General features: G+C 40.6%; 1 protein-coding gene across 3 annotated transcripts in view; it reads right to left on the reverse strand.

Annotated features, from left to right (window-relative positions):
* herc2 (HECT and RLD domain containing E3 ubiquitin protein ligase 2) overlaps positions 1 to 14011 on the reverse strand; it is an 84710-nt gene that overhangs the window by 47636 nt on the left and 23063 nt on the right. For all 3 annotated transcript variants that reach the window (XM_015020838.1, XM_015020765.1, XM_015020906.1), the window contains exons 7-29: positions 12639 to 12780; positions 12036 to 12140; positions 11772 to 11943; positions 10380 to 10553; positions 9205 to 9393; positions 8647 to 8798; positions 7536 to 7693; positions 7301 to 7414; positions 6967 to 7218; positions 6089 to 6282; positions 4964 to 5164; positions 4653 to 4881; positions 4210 to 4334; positions 3872 to 4050; positions 3606 to 3790; positions 2934 to 3089; positions 2665 to 2850; positions 2399 to 2575; positions 1958 to 2061; positions 1696 to 1846; positions 797 to 1008; positions 573 to 705; positions 282 to 409 (exon numbers count right to left, since the gene is read on the reverse strand). In XM_015020838.1, the coding sequence (XP_014876324.1) occupies positions 282 to 409; positions 573 to 705; positions 797 to 1008; positions 1696 to 1846; positions 1958 to 2061; positions 2399 to 2575; positions 2665 to 2850; positions 2934 to 3089; positions 3606 to 3790; positions 3872 to 4050; positions 4210 to 4334; positions 4653 to 4881; positions 4964 to 5164; positions 6089 to 6282; positions 6967 to 7218; positions 7301 to 7414; positions 7536 to 7693; positions 8647 to 8798; positions 9205 to 9393; positions 10380 to 10553; positions 11772 to 11943; positions 12036 to 12140; positions 12639 to 12780 (3818 nt within the window). The remainder of the gene's footprint in view (positions 1 to 281; positions 410 to 572; positions 706 to 796; positions 1009 to 1695; positions 1847 to 1957; positions 2062 to 2398; positions 2576 to 2664; positions 2851 to 2933; positions 3090 to 3605; positions 3791 to 3871; positions 4051 to 4209; positions 4335 to 4652; positions 4882 to 4963; positions 5165 to 6088; positions 6283 to 6966; positions 7219 to 7300; positions 7415 to 7535; positions 7694 to 8646; positions 8799 to 9204; positions 9394 to 10379; positions 10554 to 11771; positions 11944 to 12035; positions 12141 to 12638; positions 12781 to 14011) is intronic.

Genomic DNA, 14011 nt, shown 5'->3' on the forward strand with positions numbered 1-14011 from the left:
AACAAAAAACAAAAAAAATTTTCGTTTTTGGATTCTTTCCCCCCAAAAAAAAAATGTTGGTAAAAAAAAAAAAAAAAAAAAAAAAAAAAAAAAAAATCAACTTTAAAACACAAATCTCACTGAAGTACCTCGTTTTGATTCATCACATAAAATCCTAATTAAATACATACAACTAAATGTGAACTTTTTCAAGGCATTTTATACATTAGAAATAACTCAAAGTGGCCATTTCAACATACTATTACTACTTGATGGCAGATGTCAGAGATTTTAGCTCCTACCTTAATTAGTGAACATTTTGCCTGGTAGACCATGCGACAGACATCGATCATTGATTTAGGGAGGGACCTCTGCTTCCCCTGGTCCACCCCCAAGGCACACGGGCTGACGAGTGAGAGAGCAACATGACCTGTGACACACGAGGGTTCACCGTCAATTTATCCAGAAACAAAAGCCTTTACAAATCTTTGTTTACCCATGTAAGCTTCCTAGTATAAACTGTTAATTCTTGTGGCAGAGAAATAAAAGAGCGCTAGTAATTTGTCAGAAGAAAACCAGCGTTGCTAGGTTACCGAGGTCCTGATGTTTGAGCAAGCAGCAGAGCAGCAGGCGGCCGACTTCCTCCACTGGATGCTCCGGTGGGAAGGTGATGGGTGTAATAAGGTGGTACTGCTTACAGCAACGCTCTATTTGGCACAAAAAGTCCTAGAATAGAAAAAAAAATTTAATTGAATCACTATTATTCGGATTCATGTCGTTCCAGTAGGCTAGTAAATCATTATTTTATCTGGTCCACCTTCACAGTGTGGTCCTGAGTGGTGTCAGCGATAGCCTGGAGGAAGGGCTGCGCGTGGTCGCTGAGGGTGATCCTGCGGGAGTAGAGCTTGGCCTTGTCTGGAGTGGTGGAGCCCAGCGAGCTGCAGTGGTCCTCGTCCTTCTCCTCATTGTAGTTGTAGTGGATCTGACTGGTCTGAAGGCCGCCAGAGAATATGGACGACTGGAGCCATTCTGTGCACAAGGATTGGAAAAACAAAACAAGTTGTTTCAATTCACAGCAGAGTTCCTGTTTGCAAATAATTGTCACTGGCATTCATTTTTATTTGCTGATTCATATACCCTAGCTAGCTGGTTAGCTTTATTCTGCGTCACAGAACAAAACGCAATGAAGATGTCTCTATGTGACTCAAACTTTGACAGAGAAACAAATAAAATAGACAAAAATTAAGACTTGTGATTATCACATTTAAGGCCAACGTTCTTTTTAAAAGTCATTTTAAGACTTTAATTTTAGATACTTGAATTTAAGACTTTTTAAGGATGTGCAGACATCCTGATGATTTTTTTTCCTGTATGCACAACATTTAAGTTTAAGAACAACTTAAGAGTCAAATTTTGATTTTGAACATTGCAGGACAGTGAAACAATTGTTCCAGTATCAGCCGTTTTCCTTTGGTAGGAAAACATCACCAAACTGTTTAAAACAAACGTTTTTGGATTAAATAAAGCAGGCTAATATAAGATTCAACATGAATGGAAAAAAATCATCATCATTAAATTTAAAGATTTTTAAAAATTATTCATTCATTTCAACACCAGGACAAGTGAATGATTAATCTTTTTGGATCCCTGGACAGATTTTAAAACAAATTAAAAAAAATAAAATGGAAAATATTTTTTAAAAGTCCTTCAACCTACTGGCACATTCAACCTCCATAGGGGACAACGGGGTGCTTTTGGCCAAATACGAGGCGTGAAGACCCAACAGCAGCCCCAAATTCCTCTCTGTGTCAATGAGTGGCGAAGACAGACTGCTGAGGTCCGGAGTCGTCACCGTCTCCTGGTTAGGCTGGAAATAATTCAAAATATCCAGTTTCAAAACTATAGAAATCAACAATTTCTTGCATATGAAAAGAAAAAAAAAAGTCTAAAGTCATTTTCTAGAAGGAACGGCGAGTACCTCCATGTACTGGCCCACACAGAAAGCCTGCATGGATTCTCTGGTGTCCTCAAACTGTAAGGCAGCTTCCAAGGCAACTACAGGGTCTTCTCCAGCAAACTGAGCTGCAAAGGAAAAGACATTCAGTTTTAGCAACAACAAAAAGAAGAAGAAAACTAGAGTACTACTTTCTAGATGCACAATAAAGCTATAAAGATTTTAGGTGATGCGTTTCCAAAGCATTAAGTAACTTTCCTAAAATAGTTAACTATGTGCCGATTTAAATATCTGTAATGCAGGCCAGGACTCAGTTTGAGCTTCGTCTAATCTCAAATGAGTCACTGAATCAGGAAGAGAAGAAAATCTGATTAGGACGATGCTAGTAGGAATTATTTGCACTTTCCAAAATAAAACTAAAACAAAAATAAAAACAAAAAAAATTTAAACATTCACTTTATTTACCCAAGACACTGTTTCCTGTCAGAGACTGAGACTGAGCCTGGAAGTCTTTAATGTCATAAACCTTCCCGTCGATGACCGTCCAGAAGCCGCCATCTTTGTTGTGGTTCTCCAGGTCAGCCTTACGGATCAGTGAAACCTCTTCGTTGTTCTTAGAACTTTGTCCAGTGAAGAAGGATCCTGTCAAAACAGAAGAAAGGTTAGTACCTTCAAACTTTTAATGCTACATATCAAAAACCAACATTTATGTGAGAAGTGACGTATCATACCCATAATTCCCGGCCAGGCCAAATCTTCATTATCGTCCCTCTCGTGGCCCGGAGCCAGGTGGTTGAAACGGTCCAGGTGCTCCAGGAGTCCGGCCAGCAGAGGGATGGCGCCGGTCTCCTGCATCAGTCCGGCGTCGATGGTGAGGAGGAGGATGATGGACACCACCAGCTCAGGCAGAAGCACTCCTGACGAACAGAACCACAGAAACACCTTTAAATAACTTGACAAGATCCTGGCAGCCTTAACGACACAGAGCGGAGGACGCTACCAGTCAGGTCTCCTTCAATAACCCGAGAAACTTCGGCGAAATGCCGCCGACCCGTAGACGCGATGCTCGTTGCGACGGGGAGGATGTCACCGATGTGAGTGCAAAGCAAGGCGATGTACTTCTTCAGTAAGGAGCCGACACCCAGCAGCTCGGGATCTGCAACAGAGACAGGAAACGCGGCTGAACGCAAACCCAACAGGCAAAGAAAAGTTTTGGACTAGGGCTTAAAAATGACATCTTAGATCTAATTTTAATATACATTTTTTTGTCTTTTCTGAAAAAAAAGTGGCTTTTATTTCAATCATCCCTTGTGAGAGTTGTACGATGGAGGATCAAGGCTAGGTTATGAGAATTTTTGCTTAATCACGAGGGGGAAGAAAAAAAAAAAAAAAGACAATTTTACTGGAAGAAAATGTTTGCGTTCCCCTACTATTCCATCAGAAAGTTGACCTGAATTCAAAGACCAAACAAATAGAAACGGAAGAAGGCTGCCCTAGACATGCTGACATCACTCTGAACTATGGAAACCCAAGAAAAAAATTAAGAATTAAAATAAAAAAATCTAGATTTCACAAAAATGTATCTTAAAAAAAATAAATAAAAAAAAATCAAAGGGTGGATCAAATCGTTTTATTGACCGGCCCTACTCCAACCTCAAGCCGATTGACCTACTGTATCCATTGCCGTTCTCCGAGTCGGTGACTCCCAGGTACAGCTTGCTGACGAGCAGCCGCTGGAAGCGCAGCAGCAGGTCCAGAGACGCGGATCGCTCCTTGCTGACGTGTTCCGCTTCCAAATAGTTGGAGATGCGGCGGGCGACGTCTTTCAGTCGCGCGATGGTCTGCGAGGCGATGTTCCTGTCGAATTCAAACGTAGGGACGCGTCAGAGGACAGCAGAAGGATTCTGGTGGAGTGGAAACGCTGAAAACGGCAGGTACCTCAAAAGCTGCTGCACGAGTTGCACGAGGGGCAGACTTTGTTTCCCCGTCGACTCGTAGATGCCCGTGTTGATGAGGTCCTTGTCCAGCACGGTACGGCAGCGGTGCATGGTGGAGGCGTTCGCTTCCTGCTCGTCGATCTCCTTCTCTTTCTGAGCCTCCTTCTTGGCCTCGATGTCCTGTCGTCATAACAACCAGAAACCAATTTTCTCTAAGCATTGACGGCGCTTCTTTCCGAAATTGACGGTGGGTTTCTCCGCGGGACGAATCAAAGCAAAGGTTAACCACATGCTGAGGTGGCACAGCAGTGGGTTTATCACTGGCTGTAACGCTCCGACCTGTATCTCGGCTGTGATGGCGGCACTCAGAGCAGATTCCAGCCCTCCGTCGGCCATCAGGCTGCTCACCAACAGGTCGATCATGAAGCGACGTCCAGCACTCACACTCATCTCATTACCAGATGCTGGGGGGGGGAAATGGAAATGTCTCAAAATCATGAACATTTAAACACTGTAACTGGAAGACATTTTAAATATCCAAGATAAATTAACAAAAACAACAAATAAAATGGATTATAAAGTCTGTAAAAAAAAAATATATATCTTTCAAACAAAGAGACAGTTGAAACCAAAGCACCAAAGTAAATAAATAGTCAACGCTTTTATCATTCAGTATTTAGAAAAAAGAGAGAAAGAAAAGAGAAAAATGATTAATCAAGCAAATGAAAATGATTGAGTGTCTTTTAACTTATCATGAGATTAATCGTTTTATTGTGACTCACCAGCATTAGGCAGCAGTGAGGACAGCGCCCGGGCCCGCTCCTCGGCGGTGGGCAGCAGCACCGACCAGCCGCTCTGCAGCACGGCCTGGGCGGCGGCTTGCACCGTGTTGAGGACGCCGGCGTTGCTGGCCAGCACCACCACCGTTTGCTTGAGGTTGTTGAGGAGAACGCTGCCGAGCCCCAGGCCCAGCTCCTCCGGGTCCACCTGGTTGCTGATGGCTGCGTGGAGCTGAGGAAAAATATAAAATAAAATTCTAGGAGGATTCAGGCGAAAGCAGCGACTTCCATGGGTTCAACCTGAGGATGCGCACCTGGAGCCGGAGCAGGTTCAGAGTGGCCACCACCATGCACTCCTTCTCCTGAGGAGGCGGCCAGTCCGAGCCGCCGTCCATGCCCTCGCTGACCTGGCGCAGGAGCAGGTCCAACTGCTCGAAGGTCATGGAGCAGACGTCCACCACGAAGGGCACTCGCTGCCCGACGGACCACTCCGAGCAGGAGGACCAGGCGAAGCTCTGAAGGCAACAAAACAAACCAGGAAATTCGTCGCATCTCAATAGCTACAGATCAGGGTTTGTTCAATGTGTCTGCAGTAAAATTCAAGGACTTTTCAGGCTGCATCATGGTAAATTTTTAAACTTTTCCGGCACCAAAATTTGAGGATAAAAGAAGAATAAATGAATTAAAAAAAGGACTGTTTCAATTCATTATTACAGGATATTATTTATTACTGTTATTAATCTTTTTTTGTGTGACAATATCGACAATTTACAGAAAGGAAAAGATCAACTAAAATTTTGGATAATTGTATGTTTTGAAATGTCTCCGTCACATACCTCATAAACCCGACTAGTCTGAGAACAAAATACTAACTAAAAAAAATCCCCTAATTTCAATAAAGCAGTTTAACCTACAGAATATAAAACAACCCTTATTTCAATTACACAAATAAATAAGTCATTGAGCCGTTAGGAGTAATAAATATCAAAACAATCCCATATTAATGGTTAAGATAAATGACCTCCTGCTCAAAATGAATGCCTGACGACAACATACAAAGACAGTTACCAAAAATAAATAAATAAATAGTCAAGTTTTCTGGCTTTTATGAAATAAAAATTTCATTAAAAAAACTAACCGACTTAAAACAACAGAAGCGTACTCTGATTTAACCGCAGACAATGAGGGGGGGAAAAAAGGTGGACATGTTTTTATTAGGTGTATGATAATATCTGTATTTTATGTTGTTGTTTTTTTTTAATTGGGCTTTTAATCAAATGTTAGACTTCACTTCATAACAAAACTGCAGTGTTTACACAGAAATCAAGAACTTTACAAACCTTGAAAACACCTAATTAAAATTCAATCATCTTCAAGGACGTCAAAGCACAAACCCTGAAATGTTCTGCAGTGTGAAGAGCGTTAAGTGTTCATCTTACTTGTCCTGGGCCACAGGAAATCCCTACAATGTGCTTGGAGTTGAGTCCTGGGAGAGCCTTGGGCTGCTTCTTGTTGGAGAAGAGAGTATCAAAGTGTTGGAGTTTATCGTTGCTGCCCCAGCTGTGCACTTCTCCGTCGTCCGTCAGAGCCAGACAGTGCGTAGACCCTACAGCGATATCCACCACTTTCTTTCCTGAACGGAAACAGAGAACAACCAGGGCAATGCCGGTCAAACTTAAGTCTTTTTAAGACCTGTTTAGTGCCACCTTTGAATAAAATTTAAGACATAAAACCTAAGTATGAGGGAAAATTACTGCAAAATTCTGAACCTGGTTTTGTGACCACGTCAGAGGCAAAAGCTAGCTGGCAATGGTACATTAGCAGCTAGTCACTGTTAGCCTGAAGTGCCTCGAGTCACAGATTGGAGTGATGTTAGCGTGCGACTCAAACTTTTGATGATAGAAAAAAAGAAACTACAATAAAAAGTCCTGCCATGACAAAATTTAAGACCTATGATTATGCATTTAAGGGCAACCAACATTTATTACAATTAATTTAAGGTAATTTAAGGCCTTCGTTTTAAACATACAAATTTAAGACTTTTTGCACAGAATCCAATGACAATTTTTGTGTGCGACTTAAAACTGTTAAATTGTAGGGGGGGAAAAAGTAAAAAGTCCTGACATGACAAAATTTAAGACTTGTAATTAACATATTTAAGGCCAACTTAAATTATTTTTTAATGAATTTAAAACATTTCGAGGCCTTAGTTTTAGACAAACAAATGTAAGACGTTTTAAGGATGCGGACACCCTGTATGCATTAACAATTGTTTTCCTAAACCTTCCAAACTCTTGTTTCCCCATCAGTGACTCACCCTGAAGACTGTCCAGCAGCTTCGGATAGCGGACGTGTTCGTCCGTGCCGTGACCCAGACGCTGGTTGTCTCCCTTCCCCCAGGTGTACACCTGTCCGTCTTTGGTGAGGGCTACAGAAAACTGACTGCCGCAGCACACCTTCACTATATCCAGGTCCTGCAGCTTCTCCACCAGCTTGGGCGTCTTGCAGCCGTCGCTGCCTCCGCGACCCAGTTTGCCGTAGTCGCCGTCGCCCCAGGACCACACCTGGCCTGGGGAAAGCAAAGAGGGCAGACATAAATATGGAAGCATAAATGGTGGAAGCCACAGCAGACAAAACTATTTTGTTCCAACCGTTTTCAGTCACAGCAAGCGTTTGTGCGTCCCCGCTCCCACATGCCACGTCCATGACCTTATGTCCTTTCAGAGCGGTCACCAGCATGGGCGTCGTCTGGTCCTCACTAGAGCCTAAAAACAAACAGGAGAGAAGGCATTACAGAATATAAACGGAGAGAAAATGCGTTCTAATAAATCCATCACTACATGCTGAGAAGGACAAATGTAAATGAATGAATGTGTGTGACCTCACCGTGACCCAGCCGACCGTAGTTCCCTCTCCCCCAGGTGTAGAGCTCGCCGTCAGCCGTGATGGCAGCGCTGTACGTGCTCCCGCAGGCGATGTGCACCACATGCTTTCCTGCCTGTTTCCCATTAAAGGCGGCGATCATTGTGGGCTCCTCTAGGTAACTAAAGCAAAGAGCCGTTTGAAATGAGGGAAGGTTCATTGGATTTCAGCTCAGCACAGACTGCAACACCTCTCTCTCTAAAAGGCCTTCAGTGCCACAGCTGTCTATCTGCCCTCTTACCCCCCCTTTGTTCAAAGCTATAAACCATTAGCAACAATTAAAGCCGAAACCATTAATTGCGATTAATCAATTAATGAAATAATCATGAATTTAGTCATTGATTAATCATTACCTGGAGTCTACAGACTAAAACGTGACATTTTCTAAAATAACAACCTCACAGTAATAACCAAGCAAAACTATGCAAATATACAACATACATCTTCATTTAAGGTAAAAAATTAAAAATCCTTCCCTGTAAATATATTCTACCAAAACTTCTCAAGTTGGAGAGTTTTAGCTTCACCTGGTTCAAATTCTGTTTAAGAAATATTTCCAACCACCTTTTCCTGTCCAATAAATTGTCTAATCCAGAAAAATGGTCAACAAGATCAGCCCTACATCGTATTGATTTTAAGTTGGCTGAACTTTTTGCAGGCTGATGTTGGAAGGATCATGTTTTAGCTGCAGATTCATCCTTTGCTACAAATGATCCAGCTTTCACTAAAGGAATTCTATATTACTGCATTTTGGGCATAAAAATCTTATTTTCTAATAAAAAATTTTTTTGTTTATTTGAATCTTTTAATGCATTTCTAATATTGCATATAAAAAAACTGGTAGTTAAAATAAACATCTGCAGAGTGCGGCAACTTTTTTATCCAATTAACTGAATAATTGACAGAATAATCGATTACTCAGACAATCTTTAGTTGCAGCCTTGGTGGCAACATGGTCTGCTTTAAATAGACAAAACCAGTTGCATTTCTGTTTCTACCCAATACTACTACTGTCTTCATTTGATCACATATTACAAGTTAGAGGTCCCTCCATTCAACATTCGTTGTTGCTTACGTGGCGTCTCCGTGTCCCAGGCGGCCGCCATCGCCGCAGCCCCATGAAAACACTTCCCCATTGGACGAGAGGGCCATGTAGTGCTGGCCGTCAGGATGAGCGGCCAGCTTCACTATCTTCCTGGAGCTCAGGCAGTGGACCAGTATGGGAGCCTGGAAGCAGAGGTGGGAAAATTTAGGGTACAAAAACTAAAAAAAAAAAAAATCCTACAAGTCAATGTGTTGTTGATGATACATGTAGGTCAGATCTCATTAGTAACATTGGTAACTACCAGAAATATCAAGTATTAATTTGGGGGAGTATGTATAAATTTAACCAAGTCTGACTAAAGAAAAAATAAAATAAAATAATAATAATAATAATAATAATAATAATAATGTGGGCCAATATAATCCAATACTTGTTTTTTAGCAGATATCGGACTGTTTCTGACATCAATATTGCATCATGACAACCCTAAACTGAAAAACCCCCCAGGAATGGCGTGGAAGTGGTTTAGTTGACAGTTTCTGACTGTGTTGATCAGAAACCAACAGAAACCCTCCAAGCAGAACTGACCAGGGTTGTGCTCTTGTAGTTCTGGGTGTAAACGGCGCCGCTGTTGGACAGGATGAGGAATCCCTTTTCTGAACAGACGATCTGCGTGACCCCGAGGCTCGACAGGGCCTTGCACTGAATGGGGCCGCTGACGTTGGCATACAGCTTCCAGCCCAAAAGGCCCCAAGCGATCACCTCCTGCAAGGTTCCCTGGAATTAAACAAAGAGTGAGAGACAGAACTAAGGATCTGGGAACGGCGCGTGCTTCGGAGAGTCGACTCGGAATGCATCCAAACATACTGCACTGCAGAAACATAAAATCTTGCCAAGTAAATTTGGTGTAATCTGTAGTGCAAATATCTTAGGACACTTGAAATAAGAAAACTAACTTGACTTGCAAGTAACTTTTCAGCATGATATAGGGGCTTGTTTTAAGTAAACAATTCCTTAATATTGAAGAAAAACTACTAGATCTATTGAGAAATGATTATAAGAAGACAATTTTAAATCAAGTTTATTTGTGTAGAACATTTCAGCAGCAAGGTAGATCAAAGTGCTTTACACAAAAAACAAAATTACAAAGTTATAAATAAAACACCATACACTCGACAAATGAACAAACACTATAGTTTGCTGATGGAACTCATCAAAACAATACACATCAAATATGATAGCTCATGTTTAGGTTATAATGGTTCAAAAGCAACTCTAAACAGGTGAGATTTTAGTCTCGGCTTACAAGTGAAATAATCTGCCAATGAAGCTAGCACTTTTTCAACAATATTAAGGAATTATTGATTCAAAACTAGATCCTATATCTTGCTGAAAAGTCACATTTAAGTGTAATAAGATATTTGCACTAGAAACTAGACCAAAATTACTAAAGATTTAGTGTTTTTGCAGTGTAGGTCATGTTTAACATTTAAATGCTAATGTGGATGAATTCAAATCATTTCATGCATGGTAATTTGTCAAAAATTGAAAAATCTGAAAATACTGCTCATGATTTCCCACCTGTATTTGCACTGTTCTCAACTAGGGAAAGAAACACCAGAATCTCACTAAATACATGAAGCACTAATGAATTTAATGCATTTTACCAAATCAGAAAAGCTTCAGAAATCTAAATTAATACATCACCATGCACAGAAAAGATGATGACTTATGCAGTGATAAGATATAAAAGGAGCCATCACCTTGTGTGATGAGGGGGAGTTGCAGTGCGGGGGGCTGTAAGGAGAAGCCAAGCGGTCCAGGTGAGCCATAAGCACTACAGCCGTCTGCTGAAGGTCAATGGCAAGGTCATTGTCCTGGGGTAAGGTCAGGTACCGCAGGAAACTCTCATTGGGGCTGAGCGGCGCCGTCAGGATCTAGGAATAACATTTAGTGGACAGAACCAGTTACAGCTCCACATCACAATGTGTTTGAACGATGTGGAAAATAAACTTTAGAAAAGCTGAAAAGTCTGACAGCATTTCCAAACCCGACATGATCCAAGAACGGAACCTCAAACGTAGCCTTCCTGTTATCTGCTTAAAGTCTAAATATGTTTTCTCACCTTACTCTGGTTCCCTTAACTTCATTTTTTTTTTTAGCAATTTTCTAATACTAAAAGCTAACTTTGAGTCTTTTTCATATTGTAACACAATCTACTAGTGCTGAAACGATGAACTGAATTAATCATGATTAATTTATTATTGAAATAATAACTAATTTAGTAATCGATTAATCGTAAGCTGGAGTATACAGACCCTGAGGAAGGGAATTTGTGAAAGAACACAGTTCAAGTAGCAATTAAGCCAAAACTGTATAAAAATACATACATTTTGCATTTAAGATAAAAAAAAATAAAACTTCTTTGTCTGTAAATGTGTGCTACACAGAACTTCTAAACTTTGTCCAAAAGAAAAGAAAAAAAAAACTCCAACAAACCACCTTTAGCTGACCATTTATTATTTCAAAAAACAAACAGATAATTAGACAGTTTAATTTTTTTAGCTGTAGATTCATCTTTTGCTACAAATGATAGTGTTCATTAAACGAATGCTATGTTGTTGCACTTCATGCAATAAAATATTCCTGTTCTTATTAAAAAAGCAGTTGAATTTGCTCATTTGCATCTGTTAATGCATTTCTAATCTGTGAAAAAAGGCTTAAGTGGATAAATGAACAATTTACAAAATGTGCCAATTTTTTAATCCGATTAACAATCATCAGAATAATGAATGGGAATTGATTATTCTGTCTATTCTGATCATAATCATGTACAAAACGGTGTGTTTTTTGTTTTCGTGACGGATTAATATGATCTGCTTTGGGGGAAAAAATTATTTTTTTTATTTCTGAATAGTCAGCTGCCAGTCAAGCTTACAGATGCTGGATTCTGCTCACCAGCCCATTTCCCTGTGGAGCTCTAATAAAACAATCTGATGCTCCCGTTCTCAATAATCAGCAAGTAAAATTAATACTTATTTTTTCACTTTATTTGAATATCCCATGTTATCCAAACGTTTTTCAAAAAATTTGGAGGTTTCGAGGTTTAATTATCTAGATGCTGGTTTGGATTCTTTTTTGTATTTTTTTCCTACCTCAGCATCCTCCTCAGGAAGCGGCTCCTCCTTGCTGCTGTGTATGTTGTGAAAGCGCTGCAGCAGAGGCAGGAGAGGAGCGCTGGTTCCCTGGGTGGAGCGCTCATTGTCCATCTCTCTGGTGCCGTTTTCCCACAAACGCAACAGGAGCAGAACGGCGGACAGCAGCTGGCTGGACGGGCAGAGAGAGACACCGGGAAACGATTCATCACGGCTGATGAGTGGAAGAATAAATCAGGTCATGGGGGAGGGTGGTGGTGTTACCTGAGCGTCCCCCTCTGCACAGCCAGCTCCAGCAGGATGGCCAGGGCGAGGTGCTCGTCCTGAAGAGGAATGTTACCTTTGACGCTGGCGCTTCCATGAACGTCACTGAGCCCAAGACATGCAAGACTTTTATTAACTACATGCAGATGACATGACAAATGGGTCACAATGAAACGACCAAGAATGAAAAAAAACCCCAAACAAAAATAGATAATAATGTAAATCATAACAGCAAAGAAGCTGCTGTGTTTTTAAGATCTGTCATTTTACTTTCAGCTTTACTTAAAGGGGCGTTATTATGCATTTCCCAGGTACACAGTCATTTTACAACATAATCAACTAACTGATCCCTTCAGTTGTTACAAAAATGTTATACATATCAAATATGACTGAATCGTGGACTGGAGCAGACTAGTAATCTCCCTTCCTCCCTCATCCATAAGCTGCTTGAGGGTAAACACTTCTCAAACAGTTTTCCATGGCTTAAAATAAATATAGATTCATATAGCCATTTGTATCCATTTCTGACTGCAAACTCAAACACTACTGGAAGAGGAACAGCAGAATGCTTACAAGAGATGCTTTGAGAAAACAAAATAAAACCTTAGAAATTTTGTTGCCCTTTCGACGACTTCCAGCCACACAGAAGACACAGTCCCCTCGTCAAACAGGGTGGCCTCAGGAAGGGCCCGCAGAGCGTCCAGCGACTCCTGGAGGAGCTCACTGCAGAGGTCTGCATCGTCTCCTGCACAAACAACAAATGCTTTGTGACATAATTTACTGAGGAGAAATGGATAAATATGTTTATTTTTATATTCATAGTATATTTATATACATAGATATTTATGTATATGTTAGTAAGTATTTATTGAAGCATATATATTTGCATTTTTATATAATACATACAATTGGACATACAAGGGTCACACTTTCAAAGAATAAAGAATAACTATCATTGACTCTAGATGGAATTATACATATGCCACTACTTTTTATTATTAACCTTAACAGTATCTTGGATATCGAGTGTGTGTGTGTAGCCCGATAGTAATTTGACTAGGACTAAAAAAAGGGTGTGCTTTTTGAGAAAATTTGAACGCTTTTGTTGTTCTCATGATGTATTCCAGGATTACTTCTGAAATAAGAACCATAGGTTTCACGGTGTGAGTGTGTGTTAGTTTCTCTCATGTTACAGGAAGAAGAGGCCGCCCCTTTGTTCCCACCCAGTCCCTGCAGACGAGCAGCTCTCAGCCTCACACATGAAACAAAAGCATCTCATCTCACAAAGCCAACAATGAGAGGTGGAAATGAGGCCATGGCCTTTTATCCAAAGGATATCGAGTGAATTCAACATGTTGATTTAACAGAGGTACAGTTTGAGGGTGGGCATCTTTGTTTTTTTTAAATCACTAAATAAAAAAATGAGTTGACGATCTAATTGTTTTTTTATATTGTAATGCTGCCACTGGTTAACCATAAGGCAATGTGTGAAAAGCGATATTAATTAGGAGCGGTGGAAGCCTGCTCATGTCCTTCAGCCTCAGCCAATCAATTTCCACCATAGTTTAAAGAAAACCTACAGTTCAGCTCAGAAGTTTACAGGCTCTTAATTGCCAATTAAGAAGTCATAACCATTTTAATCAAAGGTGCTACTATAACTCTTGGCTAAATGTTTGAACACTTATCAGAAATAGTGAAGCTCATTTAAATTGGTTTGTTTCTACAAAGATTACAACAGGATTAATGGGAACAAACCCAGTTTGCCTTTTAACCAATGAGTCGGTCATAAAATGGCTAAAGACCTCTAAATCCATGTGGTCTGCATATTAGCATTAGCTCAACAATAGTGTAAAAAGTTAAACTATTTATATACTACAATATATCAGGGTTTCCCCCAAAAAACTTGCTAAGCCCGGTGGTCGGGTCGTCGAGTCGGTCCACCGGTTGTCCACCGTGTTTTGTAGTATAAGATGTTA

The sequence above is a fragment of the Poecilia latipinna genome, unplaced genomic scaffold (genome assembly GCF_001443285.1).
Source record: "Poecilia latipinna isolate Pla-1442-1.1 unplaced genomic scaffold, P_latipinna-1.0 Scaffold7, whole genome shotgun sequence".
NCBI classification, from domain to species: Eukaryota; Metazoa; Chordata; class Actinopteri; order Cyprinodontiformes; family Poeciliidae; genus Poecilia; species Poecilia latipinna.